The sequence below is a fragment of the Amblyomma americanum genome, chromosome 7 (assembly GCF_052857255.1).
Source record: "Amblyomma americanum isolate KBUSLIRL-KWMA chromosome 7, ASM5285725v1, whole genome shotgun sequence".
Lineage (NCBI taxonomy): Eukaryota > Metazoa > Arthropoda > Arachnida > Ixodida > Ixodidae > Amblyomma > Amblyomma americanum.
This window is the reverse complement of record NC_135503.1, coordinates 11321080-11342814: the sequence shown is the minus strand read 5'-3', so window position 1 is coordinate 11342814 and position 21735 is coordinate 11321080. Positions and strand designations below refer to the sequence as shown.

Here is a 21735-nt window from a genome sequence, read left to right as displayed (position 1 = left end):
GCTCATGTAAACCCCGCGATTGTGCGAAAGCACGGTATTTTGCATGTGGACACCACCGCCACGTACCTGAGAGAGAGAAACATTTATTGCCAAGAATTCGTTGACCGTATAGGCGGCTGGACCTCGGTGTGACCCCCATACAGGGGTGGCCTCTAAGGCCCAGCTGAGAGCCTCCTGTGTTGTCCGGTCCTGTTTCATTAGCAGTTGGTTCCGGCTTTCCTCGGAGAGGACTGGCAGGAGCGTACGGGATGGGTGCTTGACCTCACATCTCCAAAGGACCTCGAAGCGCGATTGAGGTGTCCATGCACCCAGGGAGCCAGTAATGCGCCTTTCCTTTCCTCTACAACGTTGCCAACGACATTGAATCTAGTGAAACCATGAAGAACCCGCCACTCAGGTGCACGTCCTCTGGGGATGCGTAAATAACCCGCCCCCTGCCAGCTCCCTCCTTGTCAAGTAGTGCTTTGAATCCAGTGAAACCACTGAGAACCCGCCACTCAGCCGCACATAACCCGCCGCGGTGGATCAGTGGTTAGAGCGCTCGGCTACTGATCCGGAGTTCCCGGGTTCGAACCCGACCGCGGCGGCTGCGTTTTTATGGAGGAAAAACGCTAAGGCGCCCGTGTGCTGTGTGGTGTCAGTGCACGTTAAAGATCCCCAGGTGGTCGAAATTATTCCGGAGCCCTTCTTCTTCTTCTTCTTCTTCTTCTTCTTCTTCTTCTTCTTCTTCTTCTTCTTCTTCTTCTTCTTCTTCTTCTTCTTCTTCTTCTTCTTCTTCTTCTTCTTCTTCTTCTTCTCCTCAAGTAATATGGAGCCCTCCACTACGGCACCTCTTCTTCCTTTCTTCTTTCACTCCCTCCTTTATCCCTTCCCTTACGGCGCGGTTCAGGTGTCCAAAGATATATGAGACAGATACTGCGCCATTTCCTTTCCCACAAAACCAATTAAATAAATAAAAAAATTTCATTTCGAAGGCGTCTGGATGAGACAGCATGCACTCTGTTGCTCAAGCGCTCCTTGTCTGATGCGACCTTTCTGCGGTGGTTCAAAATACCCCCCTGTTCCGTTACGCTCCATGAACGTGAGACGACCCTTCATTGCGCCCTTTCAGTGCGAAAGCAATAATTCCCGAGGTCAAATCGGCTCATCGAGTTTGTGTGAAGCTCGACCTTGATGGTGTCCTTTGCCGCATCATAGCGAAATGAACTAAATTAATATGGCAGTGACCCGCGGCGGCGCAAAGACATCAGCTTATGCTGTCGCCGCAGCCTATCACGCCTCGTGTTGTTGTTGTTGCCTCAAATATGATGGCACATACCCACGGTGGGGGATTGGCCAGGGCTTGGTGCAGATACAAACAGGAAAGAACTCATCCAGGTTTATCTCAAGCGGCTCATAAATATAAAGGAATCATAAATATAAAGGAGAGTGAGAGTAAAAGAAAATCACGAATTTTGAGAGATCTTGAGGAAATCGGAATGAAAATCGAGGAAAGAAGGCATTCTGGGTGGAATAACTAAATTTCAAAGAATCAGCCAAACCGCGCCGTAAGGGAAGGAATAAAGGAGAGAGTGAGAGAATAAAGGAAGAAAGAGGTGCCGTGGTGGAGGTCTGCCACAGGAATGCCACAGTGTGCGCATTGCAGCATTAGATTTCCGGTGGACATTTTTTAAGGTTAGAACTCATGTGGCTAATCTTCGAGGTTGTCTTCCTGTAGCCGCCAAATCACATCCAGTCTAATCCAAAGGAGGAGGAGGAAGAAGAAGAGTCCGCCGCCAGCCCGGTCATCCCGGGCGCCCACCAAACAGGTGCCGTCCATGGCCGAAACGGTGGCGCCCGGCCCCCCGGCAGTGGACACGCGGTCGACCGGACCGCGGCTGTGGCAGAAGGCTGTCGGCGCCGTCCTGGGCATCTTCATCGGATCCTCTGCGTTGGTGCTCATAGGTGCGTCTTAGGACTACAGGCCGGAAGCAACTCCCTACGCACAGCGTAACCCGGGTCGGTATATAGTATAGCATAACAAATCGATCCCATTTCTGTGTTGCGCTCCGTTGGGTTCAGTGGCACATACTGAGCACCTGGGCCTATCATGCGCCAAGCTCAAGTAATGACGATCCAATTTTTATTCAGTTATTTTCGCCGTTCGTAATTGACCAAACGATCACAAAACCATCGCTGTCATCGAGATATGCAATCAGAGGCGGCGCATAGTAATACTGGAATCGTTATACCGGCGTTAATGTCTTAGTTACGTGTCTTGAAAACGAACTTCGCCAGCACTAGTCTAGTAGAAGTATGCACAGGCCGACTCGTTTGTAGCGCCATAATGCCTTGACAAGGCCGGTACAACGATTGCAGTATTACTATGGGCTGCCAACCAGGGATGGGCTTCCTGAACACTACCTGATGCAGGCATGAGTTGCAATGCAGGTCAAAATTGGGTTTCTCGTTAAGTCATCCCTGACATCCAACTGAACCTTGTACTGATGCTACTGAAGTTTGTAAACTATCTTGCCTGCCACCTTCGTTTCTTATATGAGCTTAAGGAAACGCGTTATTAAAAGCCAGCAAGGAGACATTAAGCAAGACCAATACTGGATCGTTTTTTTAGAAGGTCCATACTTTTCAAATACCAGTGTTGGCGGACGTAAAAAAATGGGGCGAATTATGCCAACTATAGTGAAGCGATTACCTAAATTCTAACACTGAACTTCTGATTAATCTGATCGCAACTAGAGATTTGTAACGGCCGTTAATCATAGCAATATCATTTTTTAGAATTTCAAAAGCACGATTATCCCCACCGCTGTGGTTCTGCCAATTTGTGCCATTTCTCGCGCCATTCAAAAACCGCGCGTTCACGGGAGGGTGCAAAGCGACGTCAATCAGATATCGACACTCCGTGACGCAAACACCACGCGACAATCTTAGCCCCGCCCGTGCTACGGCGCTGCCAGCTCCTCCCCACTACTCTTTTCCAGCGTGGGCGGGGCAGAGAATGTCACGTTACACGCTCGTCACGAAGTTTGGCGATTTCATTGGCATCGCTCTGCGCTCGCCCGCAAGCAAGCGGTTTTAGAGTGGCACCAGAGATGGCTTAAACTAGTCGTATACCATAGCGCTGAGGGTAATCGCGTTTTCTAAATACTATATACTGATAAGGGATTAGTACTAACGGCCTGCTACAAACCTCTATTTGCTATCAGGTGCCTATCGGTGATAGTTAAAAAGTTAGCGATTATAATTTATTCACTACCAGATGGCATGATTCGCCTGTTTTTTGACGCCCGCCACCGCTGGTAATACTGTGCCGCATAAAGCTCCTCGTAACCTCAAAAACCCCATTTTAACGCGACAGCGTTAAGGAGCTCGTATCGCGGAAAAGGCGATGTCGTCGGCGTCTTTGTCTGTGAGCGAAAAATGGCGCATCTCGGTGGACACCTGAATCGCGCCGTAAGGGAAGGTATTTTCCTTCCCTTACGGCGCGGTACGGGTGTCCACCGAGATATGTGCGACAGGCGTCCTTTCCTTTCCTTAACAAATTTGATTTTCATTTTCCTTGCCTTACGGCGCGGTTCCGCTGTCCACCAAGATGTGTTTCATTTCCTTAAATTGTCCGGGCAAGGGGTCGCACCGAAGGACGATGGCGTTCTGTGGATTCCTTGGCAATGCTGCAACACGCTGTCGCATGCTGCTCTTAAAGGCGAAGCTTAAGCGTCCTACAAATTTTGTCGTCTTACAGCAGCATGGGCGCTCGCTACTCGGTCTGAATCACAAGCTACAGTCGCGAGACAAAGGATTCGACTGCTCACACAGTCACGAGACACTCGCGCAGGTCTGGAGGTGTCACCTGGCGCTTGCATTTTACACGTAGTGTGGCTAATTAAGGAAACGTGGCATTTGGTTTCTTATCATGAGCATCAGGTCACGTGATCGAATTCAGGGCGCAGAGGCAGTTTCTGCAGAGGGGCTAAGCGCAAAAACTGCCGTGAACTTCGAGGTGTTCAGGTTAAAAGAATTTATCGGTGATTACACCCGGGCTAACGTAATCGATCAGCGCTAGCTCTACACATTGTGCTTTTGATATAAATTGTACAATTCAGCGGTAACTCAGGAGCGTAGCAGAATAGGGAGGCGGCTTCCTGGCAGCACGGGGCTGGGATCTAAGGGATCTCGCACATGCGGCAGGGGCTGCTTGTCACCGGGGGTATCTGTTGCTAAACCGTCATCGTCGTGTCAGATGACGCGGTTCTTGCGACGCGTGTCTTGTCTTTCAATCTCCTGTTCCATCTCTTTTAACGCCCCTACTATCTGCATGTGGCAGCGATTAGGGCTGAACTTGAACCAGTGGACATCCCCCCCCCTCCCCCTTCTTCCCCTGTGCACTTTCCTTTTCATTCTTCCTGCAGTCGCAACGACAACAGCTCAGTTAATGGTCTCGGCTACTGAGCCGGAGTACCCGGGTTCGAACCGGCCGCTGCAGCCGCGTTTCAATTGAGGCGAAATGCAAAAGGCGCTAGTGTGCTGTGCGATGTCATAAAAAATGAAATTTGTTTTTTTTTGGGGGGAAGGAAATGGCGCAGTATCTGTCTCACATCTCGGCTAACGCCTGAACCACGCCGTAAGGGAAGGGATAAAGGAGAGACTGAGAGACGAAAGAGAGAGGTGTCGTAGTGGAGGGCTCCGAAATAATTTCGACCACCTGGCGATCTTTACAGTGCACTGACATGTTGTGCTGATAGGAAGAAAGAAAATGCTCTCTACCCGATGCTATGCATAGTTTTGTCGCCTTTGAAGTCACCGTGCGCAGGGCGAATGCTACCAAAATTTGGAGGACGCTTAAGCTTCGTTTTTAAGAGCGAGACGCGACAGCGTGTTGCAGCGTTGCCAAGTGGTGCACGGAACGCCATCGCCCGTTCGGCGCGACACGTGGCCCGCTGGAAAATTTAAAGAAAGGAAGCCTGTTTCACATATCTCGGTGGACACCCGAACCGGACAGTAAGGGAAGGAAAATGAAATGAAAATTGCTTTTAAGGAAGGGAAATGACGCCTGTCTCACAATTCTCGCTGGAAACCCGTACCACTACGTAAGGGCAGAAAAAGCAGGAGGCGGAGGAGTGCGAGGAGGAGGATTTTTCGCGGGCGGATAACGCCGCCGACGCCGACACCGGCTTCTCTGCGACACGAGCTCCTTAACGCTGTCGCGTCAAAAAGGAAAGTGCACGGGCCTGCCTACTGGCTCAAGCCGAGCCACGCTCGCTGCCGCGTGCTAAAAGTAGGAGTTTATGGATAGGAGTGTAAATATAGAGAGAAAAGGCGCACGCTAATATGCCCTGGGCCGATCCCGGAGGCAGTGCAATACCGGGCTCACCTGTGCCAGACTGCTTCAAGCCAAGCACTCCGCCATATTCCAAAAATTTGTTTAATACCCGCAGCAGATATTAAATCAGGTATAAGATATCTTCACTGACATCGCATAGCACACAGGCGTCTTTGCGTTTCGCCTCCATCGAAACATGGCCGCCGTGGTCGGGGTTCGAACCCGGGTACTCCGGAACAGTAGCCGAGCGCTCTAACGACTGAGCCACCACGGCGCGTGTGATGTCAGTTTGCCGCTCCGCGCTCCGTTTCACCGTACGTAGCAGAGCGATTTGTCTAACGGGCAAGGCGTCGCGCCGAACGGGCGATGGCATTCCGTGGGCTCCCTGGCAGTGCTGAAACAGTGTCGCGTTCCACTCTTAAAGGCGAAGCTTAAGCGTCCTCCAATTTTTTAATCATCCTGATGCCTGCTCCTGTTGACTGGGTGCAGTATTGATTGGCGAGTAATTCTGCAGGCAGGCACTGGCAAGTTTTCTTTGCATCCAGTCCTGAATACAGTGTACGTCTGGTGAACGGAAAAGAAGGCGAACTTGTGGTATGGCAGGGCAGCATTTGTCGCGCGGATCTGTATCAGCGAGAGGAAAAATTCGAGACCTCGGCTCCATCCCGCACCCGCCGCGGTGGCTCAGTGGTTAGGGCGCTCGACTACTTATCCGGAGTTCCCGGGTTCGAACCCGACCGCGGCGGCTGCGTTTTTATGGAGGAAAAACGCTAAGGCGCCCGTGTGCTGTGCGATGTCAGTGCACGTTAAAGATCCCCAGGTGGTCGAAATTATGCCGGAGCCCTCCACTACGGCACCTATTCTTCCTTTCTTCTTTCACTCCCTCCTTTATCCCTTCCCTTACGGCGCGGTTCAGGTCTCCAAAGATATATGAGACAGATACTGCGCCATTTCCTTTCCCCAAAAAAACGAACGAACAATTTTGTACTTAATTACCGCGCTTTAGGTCAACAAAGGGTCCCTGAATTTGTTTTCTCACGTACCTCTCGACACCCGAACGACGCCATATAGCAACAGAGGAGTGAAACAAACGTTTCGGAGGCACTGCGTACACCAATGTGTGGGACCATTCTGATTTTGGAATTTCATAAAGGGGGCTGGCGCGAACGCCGAGCCCCCACTACCAAAAATTATATGCCCCATCTACCCCATTTAGGAGTAGTGGCGTGCTTCAGCCCAGCAGGCCTCGGCACGGGGCCCCGGCCTTGTTGACCGCCGGTGACCCAGCACCAGGTAAGTATGCGTAAAAACCGACCGAAATCGGATGTCATGCAATTCATGCCCCTGTTCAGTACCAGTGGCCAATATACTTCTTATGGTGTTCCTTTTTCCGCATTAAGCGCAATTTTGTTAAAAAGCAACAGCGGGACGGGGAGGGACCGCTGACAGGAAGGAGTAACTGAAGTTAACCTAATAAATTATTTTAACAACAAGAAACAAAATAAATTAGGTGTTAGATGTGTTCGCACCTTGCGACTAAATCGAGTTGCGTGTGGGGCGTCGACCATGTAGTTCGCAGCTACCCGTCTTTAAGCTTTTTTTTTTTTCATGGAATGAAAAAAAATTTTTTTTGATAATTGGTTTTTGGGGAAAGGAAATGGCGCAGTATCTCTCACATATCGGTGGACACCTAACCGCGCGCCGTAATGGAAGGCATAAAATAAAGGAGAGAGTGAAACAAGAAAGGAAGAAAGAGGTGCCGTAGTGGAGGGCTCCGGAATAATTTCGACTACATGGGGATCTCTGATGTGCACTGACAGCGCACAGCACACGTGTGCCTTAGCGTTTCGCCTCCATCGAAAGTAGCCGCCGCGGTCGGGTTCGAACCCGGGAGCTCCGGATCAGTGGCCGAGCGACCAGGTAGGTAGGTGAAAACTTTATTGATGAGCCTTATGGATGAGTCACTGCCTAGGGTTGGTCGGGCTCTTGATCCCGGGTGGTGGCCAACAGTCCATCACGTGCGCCGACCACTCCAGCCCCACTCTACCAGCCGCCTTTGTGAGGCTGGTTCGGAGCTTGAGACCGCGTTCTCCCAACCCTCTTTGTCCGTGAGGTTCCAGCGAGATGGTGGTTGGAATTCTCGACAGAGATAGAAAATGTGGTCAAAGTTGGCTCTCGGAGCCCCACGAAGAGAGCATTCGGGTCTGTATTGGCCTGGGTGGATAAGGGCTAACAAAGCCGGCGAAGGGAATGTGCAAGCCTGGAGCTGTCTCCAGGTAGTTTGTTGTTCTTTCGAGAGGGAGATGTGTGGTGGGGGATAGACGAGACTTTGCTCCCTGTAGTGGAGGGTTATTTCATGATAGGTGACGAGCCGCTCTACGGTGTGGCCTGCTCGGTTGACGTACGCTTGAACAAGAGAGTGGGCCACTTCGTTGCCGGGGTTGCCTGCGTGGGCTGGCACCCAAACAATTTGAACTGGTCGGGGTTCTGTGGAGCAAGAATTGAGAATTTTTCAGGTGGTAGAATGAATCTGTTCCCGTGAAAAATTCGTGATTGCTGTTTTAGATGCTGTTTTAGAGTCACTCAAAATGAGTGTGGCAGCGGAGGAGGAAATGGCAAACGCTATGGCTACTTCTTCGGCTTCAAGTGAGTTTGTTGCCTTAATCGAGCACGAGGCTGTGTTTGAGGTCATGCGATGCTACGGTGATGGCGTAGGCCGAATTGTGGGTGTACTCTGCCTCGTCCACGTAGACCGCGTCTTTGTCGTTTGCGTGAGCTTTGTGTAAAGCCTTGGCACGAGCTTCGCGTGTGGCCTAGTTGTGAACTGGGTGTACGTTTTTTGGGCATAGGATGAACTATCAGTCTGTCCCTGATGTGTGTTGGAACGGCGAGGGTGTTGTTTAGGGGTGGACCTGTTGGTTGAATCTTTAGAGAGGCGACAATGTGTCTGCCTGTATTTGTGGAGGAGAGTCTGTCAATCTGAGCCGTGCGATGAGCTTCAGTTAGTTCTTGTAGCGTATTGTGTACTCCCATGCGTAGGAGATGAGTGGTGGGAGCTCGTTGTGGGAGATTTAAGGCTGACTTGTATGCCTGTCATATTAGTGAATCTACCTTCTCCTTTTCTGCCTTTGTGAGGTAGAGGTAGGGAAGGGAGTAATCACGAATGCCTGCACCAGCCGCCTTAGGACATATTCACGCATCTCTCGGTGCTTGTTGGCTATTCTTCTAATCAGTCGTATGGTTTGATATGTCGTGATTGTTAGTTTGGAGATGGTCTCAGTGTTGCGTCCATTGTTTTGTAAGAACATGCCTAGGATGCGTATCTTTTCAACCTCTGGCACTGGTAGACCATTGACTTCAACGTGTATGGAGGTGTTTTCTTTGCTGTTGCGGTTCGGGATCGGGTGGAGCAGCAAGAGTTCAGACTTAGCAGAGGAGCATGCGAGGCCTATAGAGGCTGCGCACTCCACTACCGCGTCCGCACCTGCTTGAAGGGTTTCTTCCATGGTCCCAACGTTGCCCATGGTGGTCCATAAGGTAATGTCGTCTGCATAGGAGTGGGAGAGGTTTGGGATGCGCTCTAGCTTGCGAGCCATGGGAATGAGAGTGATGTTGAAAAGTAGGGGAGATAAGACTTACCCCCTGGGGTGTCCTCCTGCTGCCCAGGGGAAAGGAGGGGGACTCTATAGGGCCTAGTTTGATTTCCGCTCTGCGGTCCCGTAGGAAAGCTGCTACGTAGGTATGTGTCTGAGTCCCGACTCCTAGATTTGTTTCAGAGAAATTACACAGTGCTTCATCATGGACTAATGACGCGCGCAACCTGTACACGTATCTTATTGTGTAAATAGTTTATGTATATTACCCCTCCCTCTATCCTCTCTTCCTGTCCCCTCACTGCTTTCATTTCATTTCTTCATTCTGCCTGCTATCTTTTATTTCCGCTGCCCCAGCTCTTGTGCTTCAGTATCGATGGCAGATGCCGGGGCTCGCAAAAATTTTATCCTTCCTTTTTATTGTTATTTTAATGAACTACTACTACTACTACTACTACTACTACTACTAACTACTAACTACTACTAACTACTAACTACTACTACTACTACTAACTACTAACTACTACTACTACTACTACTACTACTACTATTACTACTACACAGCACTACCGTTCGCAACGAGCTAGACTTCCACCAGCGGATAGATCTTTGACCAGATACCAAGCCATCAGCTGGCGCTAGTTACAATAATAATAATTGGTTTTTGGGGAAAGGAAATGGCGCAGTATCTGTCTCATCTTCGTTGGACACCTGAAACGCGCCGTAAGGGAAGGTATAAAGAGGGAGTGAAAGAAGAAAGGAAGAAAGGGGTGCCGTAGTGGAGGCCTCCGGAATAATTTCGACCACCTGGGGATTTTTAACGTGCACTGACATCGCACAGCACACGGGCGCCTTAGCGTTTCGCCCCCATAAAAACGCAGCCGCCGCGGTCGGGTTCGAACGCGGGAACTCTGGATCAGTAGGCGAGCGCCCTAACCACTGAGCCACCGCGACGGATATGCCGGTTACAAACTTATACGCCTTTCCAAAACCGGCCCTCTGGAGTCTCACGTACGCAGGGCAATTTTGAGAAAAATGTGCTAACTGCGAACTTAGGGCCACCTTGGACCACGTACTATGGGAATGTCCTCATGTCCCCCGGGAGGGAGGAGGCATAACGACGAAAGACCAATGGGAGACCTTACGACTGAGCTCCAAACCGGCGACTAAGCTACAACGTTCCGATTGGCCGAAGCAGCCGCCGAGAGTCAACACCTTTCGGCCGTCGTCTAGGTAGGTAGCCTTCTGGCTACCCTTCTTCTGTTGGACAATAAAAGTTCTCTTATCCTATCAGGAAAGGAAACGCCGCAGTAACTATTTCACATATATCGGTGGACACCCGAACCACGCCGTGAGGGAAGGGATAAAGGAGGAAGTGAACGAAGGGGAAAAGAAAAAAAGGGTACCGTAGAGGAATATAAAATGAAAACCGTTTTTTGGGGAAAGGAAATGGCGCAGTAATAATAATAATAATAATAATAATAATAATAATAATAATAATAATAATAATAATAATAATAATAATAATAATAATAATAATAATAATAATAATAATAATAATAATATAATGACATATCGGTGGACACCTGAACCGCGCGCCGTAAGGGAAGGGATAAATGAGGGAGCGAAAGTATAAAGGAAGAAAGAGGTGCCATAGTGGAATGCTCCGGATTAATTTCGACTACATGGGGATCTCTAAAGTGCACTGACACCGCACAGCACATGGGCGACTTTGCGTTCGCTTCCATCGAAACGCGGCCACCGCGGTCGGGTTCGAACCCGGGTACTCCGGATCAGTAGCCGAGCGTCCTAACCTTACCCGCCGCGGTAGCTCAGTGGTTTGGGCGCTCGGCCACTGATCCGGAGTTCCCGGGTTCGAACCCGACCGCGGCGGCTGCGTTCGATAGAGGCGAAACGCTAATGCGCCCATGTGCTGTGCGGTGTCAGTGCACTTTAGAGATCCCCATGTAGTCGAAATTAATCCGGAGCCCTCCACTATGGCACCTCTTTCTTCCTCTATACTTTCGCTCCCTCCTTTATCCCTTCCCTTACGGCCCGCGGTTCAGGTGTCCACCGATACGTCGCAGATACTGCGCCATTTCCTTTCCCCAAAAACCAATTTTCAAAAAATGTATTTTTTTCTTTCAATTGAAAAAAAAAAGCTTAAAGACGGGTAGCTGCGAACTACATGATCACCGCCTCACCCGCAACTCTAGTCGCAAGGTGCGAACACATCTAACACCTAATTTATTTTGTTTCTTGCTGTTAAAATAATTTATTAGGTTAACTTCAGTTACTCCTTCCTGTCAGCGGTCCCTCCCCGTCCCGCTGTTGCTTTTTAACAAAATTGCGCTTAATGCGGAAAAAGGAACACCATAAGAAGTATATTGGCCACTGGTACTGAACAGAGGCATGAATTGCATGACATCCGATTTCGGTCGGTTTTTACGCATACTTACCTGGTGCTGGGTCACCGGCGATCAACAAGGCCGGGGCCCCGTGCCGAGGCCTGCTGGGCTGAAGCACGCCACTACTCCTAAATGGGGTAGATGGGGCATATAATTTTTGGTAGTGGGGGCTCGGCGTTCGCGCCAGCCCCCTTTATGAAATTCCAAAATCAGAATGGTCCCACACATTGTTGTACGAAGTGCCTCCGAAGCGCTGCAGTCCCTTTCTTCTTACACTCCTCTCTTCCTTTGCGGCGTCGTTCGGGTGCCGACAGGTACGTGAGAAAACAGAAATTCAGGTGCACTTTGATGATAAAGCGCAGTAACTTTATCATTTGGGAGGGCATTTGGGAGGCATCCATCTGAATCAATGCCTTTCCGCAAAACACTCTCCTGCGTCCTAGACAAGAACTACATATGCGTTGGCAGGAAGTAGCGTAGTCATTCTCGTTAGCACGCAATGCTGCGGAACGGAAGGATGGTGGTTCGAATCTCGTCGTGCACAAGGATTTTTTTTCTTATCGAGTTGAAGAGTGTCATGGACGAACACCGCGAGTATAAGCCGTTAAAAGCTTTCGCCTTAATAACGATGTCTATGAAGTGATTTGCAAACAGGATCCCAAACCGCTAAAGGGGCCCATTAGTGCCATCCTGACATATCCCTAAGGCGGAGCGGAAGTCTCTCTCGAATTTTTCCTCTCACAGATTCAGATCCGCGCGGCAAATGCTGCCCTGCCATACCACAAGTTCGCCTTATTTTCCGTTCACCACACGTACACTGTCTTCAGGACTGGATGCAAAGAAAACTTGCCAGTGCCTGCCTGCACAATTACTCGCCAATCCATACTGCACCCATTCAACAGGAGAAGGCATCAGGATGATCAAAAAAAATTGGAGGACGCTTAAGCTTCGCCTTTAAAGTGTGTCGCAGCACTGCCAGAGTCCACGGAACGCCATCGCCAGTTCGGCGCGACGCCTTGCCCGTTAGACAAATCGCTCGGCTACGTACGGTGAAACGGACGCGCGGAGCGGCAAGCCACGCAGAAGCGCTGCCAGGCGCCTTGCCGAAACGCGCGGGACTCAAGTTGCAGTGGTAGTTCGTCGACACATCGTTCTCGAAAAACCGGATGCCACGAACGCCAGCATTGCTTCCGCGCCGAACGAACGGGCAGCAAGCCGCAAGCTTCGTGGTGAACGCGCTTTGGATGTGCGCTGCGTTGTTCGCCGCTCACCGCGTGATTCCTGCGTGCCCGCACGGCCCCACTGCGCCCGAACGAGTAGTAGCAGAAAACATTTATTCCAAAAAGGTAGGATAGAGAAGCGAAAATTCAGATTTTGGGTGGAGTCCTTATTTCAGGACGCCAATGTCCACCGCAGTTGCTCTTGCTTGGGATATCAGGGATATCGCCAAGTCAGAGTTGAGCAGGGCAGACTCCCACTGTTCCTCGGAGTGATGTTTGTCTAGTTCGGGGGCCTTGGGACCGGAGCAGCCCCATGTTACATGATATGTTGTTGGAATTCCGCCACACCAGGGGCAGATGCTGTCATATCTGTCGGGGAAGATGATGTGGTACTTGTGTAGGTTAGGAAAGGTGTTCGTCTGCAGTTGTCGCCATTCCCTCGCCTCTGCCGCCGTTAGCTTACGGTGTGGTGGGGGATAGACTTGTCTTTGTGTTCGGAGAAGGAGGAGGCGCTCGCCGTACGTAGAGGGGAGAGGGGTGAGGTCGGGGAGGTTAGTCGCTCGGTTAGTACATCCTCGAGCTAGACTGTCCGCGGCCTCGTTTCCCTCGAGCCCCTCGTGCCCAGGAGTCCAAGTGATGTGGTGCTTGCATGTGGAATTTTGCACTTGTGGGGTAGTCAGAATGGGAGCGACGGAGTGTGGAAGTCTGCCAGAGAGGAAGAGGCGACACGCAGACTGGGAGTCGGTAATTTTTAACTCATTTCCCGTAGCATCGCCGTGCCGAACGAGACGAGCGGGAGGCGCTAGGGTGCCTCGATGCCCGCTCACCTCCGCTTTCAGGGTGGGGACACTGCCCGCGACGGCAACAGCTCTCCTCGATTTGGCTGCACTTTCTGCACTAGTTCACAAAAGTGCCGTGTCAGTGTAGTGCCAGTTTTGAGGCGCGTGTGTAGCCAGACACTAGTGCTGTCGGTGCAGCGGCCAAATCGAGTGCAAAAGTGCAGAAACTTTCGTCAGCTGCGGCCATGTGTTGGTGTTGGTCGCGTGTTTTCACATATGCGCGAGATTGTGCTCGCTGCATTGAATGCTATGCAGATTTGCTCGAAGTGGCACATCTCGTGAGGCGGCTATAAAATTTGTTAATTCTAAAGGTGGTGAAGAATTTGACACCGTTCTTTCCGTTGCATTGTGCAAAGTGACGCAGGCTGCGGTCGACCGTCACTGATTCAACGGGTACTTTGAAGAGGCAACAATGAATTCGAGAGGTTATTCAGACTACCCCTCGAGGCGATCTTTTACAGTCGATACGCGTGATTCAGGCTGCTTCCGTTCTATCGAAAAGTGACTGCGGTTGTCCGCCAAACGTTTCCTGATCTATATTTGGACTCAACTCAATCGAGTTCACTTTCGGCGGACTGTGACCGCGACGTGACGGTCAGAGGCTAACTGGCAGGCGAAGGTGTGAGCTGACGGCGCAACCGCGATCAAGCCCAGTCGCTGTAGTAAGCGGAGGTACTGACGTCGCAGCGAGTCACAAACGTTGCGATCGCCCACGTATTATAAAACATCTCACAATCTGCCTCTTTATGGAAGCGCTCCATCGTGCTGCGTCTATAATAATTGCACACAAAAGAGAACTGGTGTAAACAATGTGCGAGGCTGGACAGAAAGACGAGAATACATACGCAGTACGCACGACGTGCGCCATGCCGGCCAGTCGCTTACGCGCGTACACAGACACGCGCGCATACACACACGTACGCGCACTATCATTTCAGCTGTTTGGTGCGGGCCCGGCGCAGATGCCGCGTCTTTCACGGGTACGCGGCCCTCTCAACCATGGTCTCAACGCCGCTCACTAAAACAAGCGGCCGCGGAGCCGTCTGCTACGGAGCGCGCCAAGCACCTTGCACTACTTGCACGAGAATAGAACTCGCCGGGAGGCTAGTGCAGCAGTGCAGAAGAACTCGTGCAGCACGAGGCCAAATCGAGTGCCGAAGTGCAGGTGGCACATGCTCTGCACTGTCAAATCGAGTGCGAGAGTGCCGCACTTCCTGAACTGGTGCAGAAAGTGCAGCCAAATCGAGAAGACCTAACATGTTGGGTCGCACTCTCCCGTTCGGCTGCACAGAGCGCAATGCGGCGGCGGGCCGTTCGGAAGACAAAACTGCCACTACCGCGTGAAAATCCGCAAACCTGGTGTTCTAACAAAAAAGGGTGGTACCAGAGATGTTTCAGACAGTGAATTAAAGTTAGTTAAGCTAAAATATGTCATGTTTCGCAGCTCATCTGCTGAGAAATTCGGCACCTTGCGAACATTCGTTACGTTCTCACAGCGGTTGTAACATTTCAAGCGCTATCTGTACACCCGGATACTCTACATCTCGATTGCTTTTCCAACAGTCAGAATTGCTTATTTAGAGCTGGAGTTTCATAATCGCCAAACACTGCCACTCGGGCAGTTCTAATGAGAATGTCAAGCTTTCCTGTCAACGACAGTTTCGAGTATGTTTGGGCATTAACTTGCTCCTCTGTTGCTACTGCGACAAAGCAGTGGCAGTATATAAGAGATAAATATATGAAAGCATAACAACTGTCAGAAGATTTTGACATACACTGCTCACCTCGTGTATGGGGTGTTGTTGAAACAGACCAGTGAAATGTGTAGGAGTTTCACTGTTTAATGGTAGAAAAAAATTGACTCACATTATTTTATAAATTGTCTTGCTTTCAAGAAATGTGTGAAACTGTCACCTTTGTTGAATCTGCTACTGCGTGGTTTTCTTTCGTAGTCTACAATTAACTTTTGCGTGTGTGTGATTCACTTTGCATAAGAGCGTGATAGCCATAACCACTGCTTATTCATAAACCCCGCCGCGATGGCTCAGTGGTCAGGGCGCTCGGCTACTGATCCGGAGTTCCCGGGTTCGAACCCGACCGCGGCGGCTGCGTTTTTATGGAGGAAAAACGCTAAGGCGCCCGTGTGCTGTGCGATGTCAGTGCACGTTAAAGATCCCCAGGTGGTCGAAATTATTCCGGAGCCCTCTACTACGGCACCTCATTCTTCCTTTCTTCTTTAACTCCCTCCTTTATCCCTTCCCTTACGGCGCGGTTCAGGTGCCCAACGATATACGAGACAGATACTGCGCTATTTCCTTTCCCCAAAAACCAATTATTATTTATTATAAACAGTACGTTCACTATTAACACAGATATATGCACCACCTTGACACGCTCGCAATATATATATATATATATATATATATATACTATTAACACAGATATATGCACCACCTTGACATGCTCGCAATATATATATATATATATATATATATATATATATATATATATATATATATATATATATATATTGCGAGCGTGTCAAGGTGGTGCATATATCTGTGTTAATAGTATATATATATATATATATATATATATATATATATATATATATATATATATATATATATATATATATATGAAGGGAGCCAACAGTCACCGAAACCAAGGTGCATAGGGGAACGTTAATTTTTTTTTTAATGTTTTATGCTTATTAGTGGGATAATAATACTTAGATTAATGAATCGCTTAAAGAAAATTACTTATAAAGCAGCAGAAAAAACAACCATGCCGCCGGTGGGATCCGAACCCACGACCTCCGAATATCGCGTCCGGTGCTCTTACCAACTGAGCTACGGCGACGGCTGTCCAATCTGCTGCTCTCGTGGGAATTTATGTTTACTGGGTGTAAGCGAGCCTTGAGAGTGTTCACCAGCGCCACCCTCGACCATAGCGGCAGACGTAGCACGTCCTGTAATACCGCGAGCGTGACGTAGAACGTCATCTAACGGCGAGGGCGGAAACTGTGCGAGAGCCCTCTTATGCTACCTATGACATCAAGAGTGCCAGAACCGAGACCCTCGTTAAGCTATTCGCAGACAAGTTAAAGGAAATGAGGGGCCCGTTTGACAAATTTATGAAGGGAGCCAACAGTCACCGAAACCAAGGTGCATAGGGGAACGTTAATTTTTTTTTTAATGTGTTATGCTTATCAGTGGGATAATAATACTTAGATTAATAAATCGCTTAAAGAAAATTACTTATAAAGCAGCAGAAAAAATAACCATGCCGCCGGTGGGATCCGAACCCACGACCTCCGAATATCGCGTCCGGTGCTCTTACCAACTGAGCTACGGCGACGGCTGTCCAATCTGCTGCTCTCGTGGGAATTTATGTTTACTGGGTGTAAGCGAGCCTTGAGAGTGTTCACCAGCGCCACCCTCGACCATAGCGGCGGACATAGCACGTCCTGTAATACCGCGAGCGTGACGTAGAACGTCATCTAACGGCGAGGGCGGAAACTGTGCGAGAGCCCTCTTATGCTACCTATGACATCAAGACTGCCAGAACCGAGACCCTCGTTAAGCTATTCGCAGACAAGTTAAAGGAAATGAGGGGCCCGTTTGACAAATTTATGAAGGGAGCCAACAGTCACCGAAACCAAGGTGCATAGGGGAGCGTTAATTTTTTTTTATAATGTGTTATGCTTATCAGTGGGATAATAATACTTAGATTAATAAATCGCTTAAAGAAAATATATATATATATATATATATATATATATATATATATATATATATATATATATATATATATATATATATATATATATATATATATATATATATATATATATATATATATATATATATATATATATATATATATATATATATATATATATATATATATATATATATATATATATATATATATATATATACAATGTAATTCGACGTTTCGGCCGTGGAACGGCCTTCATCAGAATAACAGAATAGGAACGGAGGACACAGAATATGACGGAGCGTGCAGAAAAAAGTACAAACATATAATGCACAGAAGATTAAAAACGTATCACACACGTGACTAGAACGCGAATGTGGGTCACAATGGCTGAACAGGAGGGCTACGTTGCGAAATTTAGTGCGTTAACACTCTTAGCTACAGAATGCGATGACAGATGATTAAACGTGTCATGCTTACAGTGCAAAGATGAGAAACCAGAATTACTGGACAGCAAAATCTTAAGAAGCCAGAAGTTGTACACTCTAAAAACACTAAAAAATACCGTCACCAAACAGCACAGGTCACGATAAAGCAGCATAAACGGTAACAGTATTAGCTCTTATTACATCCTGACAAAATATCTCATGACGCTATCTGCCTGTTCTCTCCGAGCACAAGAAACGAATAAATATGATGCATACCCGTGCGGTGAGGTAAAAAGATAAACGTAGCGAAATTTTAGCTATATGATGGAGCAGCAAGTTAAACATACAGGCGCGATTAAACGCAAACGCGGGGTGCGATATACATGAAGAAAGAGCACGAACAGAGTAGCACTTAACATCGGTGGATATCAGGGTGTTTGAACTGGTAGGGTGCTCAATTTCCCCGTGCTTTCGTTCAAACCAGAAGATACTGTATTAATCTTATAGATGAGGAAAGACTCTCTAATTTCTCGGTCGTGATTAGATTTAAATGCAGATTCTAGAATAGTAGCTGCAATGTGATCAAATGAATGGCCTGGGAGCTGGACATGTCTTGGTAGGGGCAGGTTTGGGAGGGATTTAACATGGGCTCTGTGGTTATTGAAGCGTAATCTAAAGGGGGTTTCTGTCTGGCCGACATACTGAAGGTTACATATGGTACACTGGAGTAGGTAAATGACGTTCGCACTATCGCAGGTGAAGTCACCCTGAATTTTTAATTCAAAAGTTAGAACCCGTACTGCTGACGCTCTGTCTGAGACGTAGTCATATGCGGACAAACTTTACAGCGGCTCTTGACTAGTTTTTGAAGAAGTTAGTATGTCCCGTAGATTTCTCGATCTTCTATAAACAGCCCTTGGTGGTTCTACGAATATTTCCTTCAGGCGAACACTTTGCATGAGAATATTATAGTGTTTTTTTAAGATTTCCGAAACTTTTGGCGCGGATGCAGAATGAGTGAGGACAAGGTTGGATGGTATTCGAGTGGGAAGTATCTGGTTTTTCTTTAGCGAGTAGAATCCTTCGGGATTGTGTATCTGCGCGCTCTATGGCGTCATCGATCAGCTGAGGGGGTAATTTTGTTTAATGAGCGTGCTACGAAGTGTGGCGCAGTTGCTTTTAAAGTCAGATTGTTTCGAGCAGATACGTTTGAACCGAAGTGTTTGACTGTAGGGGATGCTGATTTTAACATGTTTGACATGGCTACTATACAAAGTGCAAATATCGCTGGCGGTCAGTAGGTTTTCGGCACACCGTTGTAGTCAATCTGTCTTCGTGAAGCGAAACGGTGACGTCAAGAAAATTCACTTTACATCTAGAGTACGTATGGGAGAATGATATAGAATAATGCAGATTGTTGAAATCGGCTATAAATGAAAGCAGCTCGTTTTCTCCATGGGGCCAAATAAGAAATATGTCATCAATGTAACGCCTATAGTAAAATGGTACTAATGACCGGCTTAATAAAAGATTCGGTTTCCAACAAACCTATAAATATGTTTGCATAATTAGGCCCAATGCGCGTGCCCATAGAAGTGCCACTAATATGAACATAATGCTTTCCCACAAACTCAAAGTTGTTAAGTTCTAATATCAGTTTAAGTAAGGTGGCCAGTGTACCACCGTCCACTCTCTTTTCAATGCGAGCTTCATTGTAGACGGCCACGACTGCCCGGATACCATCTGCATGCGGAATGTTCGTATAGAGTGAAGTGACGTCGAGAATGACAAGCAAAGACCCCTGAGGAATGACAAGATCAACGATATCGGACAGGAAGTTAGTAGTGTCCTTTATGTAGGACGTAAATGTGGGCGGAATTCTATTAATTAGCGTATAGAGGAGGGAGTGAAAATAGAAAGGGACAAAGAGGTGTCGTAGTAGAGGGCTCCAGATAATTTCGACCACCTGGGGATCTTTAACCTGCACTGGCATCGCACAGCACACGGGCGCCTCAGCGTTTATTTATTAATGCTTCTGGGATTGTAACGCGATAGCGTTAAGGGCCCCGTATTGCAGAAAAGCCGGTGTCGTTGGCGTTGGCCCTGAGCGAAAAATTCCTCCTCCTCGCAATGTACGCCACTGTTCCAACAGATAGCGTGCGACGGCAGCGCCTCCCGCTCGTCTCGTTCGGGCGCAGTGGGGCCGTGCGGGTACGCAGGAATCACGCGGTGAGCGGCGGACAACGCAGCGCACATCCAAAGCGCGTTCACCACGAGGCTTGCGGCTTGCTGCCCGTTCGTTCGGCGCGGAAGCTATGCTGGCGTTCGTGGCATCGGGTTTGTCGAGAACGATGTGCCGACGAACTACGACTGCAACTTGAGTCCCGCGCGTTTCGGCTGCGTGGTTTGCCGCTCCACGCTACGCTTCACCGTACGTAGCAGAGCGATTTGTCTAACGGGCAAGGCGTCGCGCCGAACGGGCGATGGCGTTCCGTGGATTCCCTGGCAGTGCTGCAACACGCTGTCGCGTTCCACTCTTAAAGGCGAAGCTTAAGCGTCCTCCAATTTTTTTTAACATTTTGAACCTCCTAAAAGAGAAAAAAAAACTCCCTGTAGGCTGTCATACACATATGCACCCTTCGTAACAATAGACTACAACATCCACAACACAGCTTTCGCGATGACCTTTAATTCTGCGCTAACTTGCAGTGGACAAAGTTGAGCCTTGGTCTTCAGGCGCGGACCAGTCTTCAGGGTTCGGGGCTTTCGTTTGATCGGTACAGTCGGGCGCTTACGTTATTCCTGAAGCTCGAGAAGTCGAAAGGAAAGAGAGCATTCCGTTCCCTCAAAAGACTCGGAACTTCAGGCGTGCCCTAAAAGCACAACTGCTCTCCTCAAAAGCATGCTCTATGGCCTGATATCTTTGCATTCTCCGGGATTAATCGCAGCTTTTGTCTCCCGGGTTTTACGCAGGCATCATCGCAAGCATGGACGTCTTTATGCCCAGCAACGGCGTGTACAGACACGCCAACCACACAAACATGCGCGTCCTAAAGACTCTGTTCGCAACCGCGCTCAACCATCTCGCCGCGCTTTACCACGGCGGCAGGAGAACCGCTGCCACAGGCGCTGCTGAAAACCATCGCGCACTCCGGAACGACACCAACCACTCGTCGCTGTCGGCTCCGCTGCCCGAGGACTGGTCTCTGAACATCGACTCGGACCTACATTTGCCGGTGTTTGCGCATGCGCCTCATGTGAGCAGCAACGACACGTCCGAAGGCCTGGTGACCGAAATGGAAGACGTCAAGGACGTCACCCTGGCGCCAAGATCCGCCGCGGAAAATCTGGAAACGTGGGCGAACGTTCAGAAACCCTCCTGGCGCGGTTCCCTGAACAACTCGGGTTCGCTAGATTGGCAATTAGTGAAAAAAGGCGCGGATAATTTGACAAATAAAGTACTTTGACAGCTGTTAACAAGTGGGTGCCGGTGAGTTAATGCATTCAAGCAGGAGGAAGTGGGCTTGGGTTGAGCATGTAACACTGAAAAATTGCAACCAGTGGTCTCTTTTGGAGACAAAGAGTTCGAAAGGGACGAAAAAGTAGCCGGGAGCTGATTGGAAGTAAGGTGGAAAGAAGAGGAAATCATCGCGAGAGGCCTTTGTTCTCCATTGAACGTAGACCGGCTGGTGATGGTGACCTGCGATACATCGATGCAAGACGAGGCTACCTTCTCTTTAACCTCACCCGCGTTCTGTTTTTATTCTATAGTTGCCCAGATCGTTCCTTCACGTCTTTAAACGGCTTTGAAAAGAAGCTCGCGAAGCGCGGGGACTCATGCCCTTGCTGAACATTTATTCGAACCCGACCGCGGCGGCTGCGTTTTTATGGAGGAAAAACGCTAAGGTGCCCGTGCGCTGTGCGATGTCAGAGCACGTTAAAGATCCCCACGTGGTCGAAATTATTCCGAAGCCCTCCACTACGGCACCTATTTCTTCCTTTCCTCTTTCACTCCCTCCTTTATCCCTTACCTTACGGCGCGGTTCAGGTGTCCAACGATATATGAGACAGATACTGCGCCATTTCATTTCCCAAAACAAACAATTATTATTATTATTATTATTATTGCTGAACATTTGTAGCGCCATCTGACAAAAATAAAATATTTGAGAGAACGGATAGCAACCCGATTAAAGGTGTTCGC

The 21735-nt window shown here is 48.8% G+C and overlaps 2 protein-coding genes and 2 pseudogenes across 4 annotated transcripts in view; 2 read left to right on the top strand and 2 right to left on the bottom strand.

The window, feature by feature from the left end:
* LOC144098485 (sodium-dependent nutrient amino acid transporter 1-like) overlaps positions 1-21735 on the bottom strand; it is a 59127-nt gene that overhangs the window by 29306 nt on the left and 8086 nt on the right. The window lies entirely within an intron of this gene.
* On the top strand, positions 1595-21006 carry LOC144096939 (uncharacterized). Of its 2 annotated transcripts, none has more exons than XR_013306876.1 (2): positions 1595-1998; positions 20505-21006. XR_013306876.1 is itself a non-coding variant. In XM_077629747.1 (2 exons), exons 1-2 carry the CDS (start codon positions 1818-1820, stop codon positions 20996-20998), a joined length of 621 nt encoding a protein of 206 aa, XP_077485873.1. In that variant the 5' UTR covers positions 1604-1817; the 3' UTR covers positions 20999-21006. The 2 variants fall into 2 exon arrangements, 1 of the variants encoding a protein (XP_077485873.1); XM_077629747.1 differs by having other exon boundaries at positions 1604-1944.
* LOC144099632 (U1 spliceosomal RNA) lies at positions 6472-6621 on the bottom strand (annotated as a pseudogene).
* Positions 11365-11514, top strand: LOC144099589 (U1 spliceosomal RNA; annotated as a pseudogene).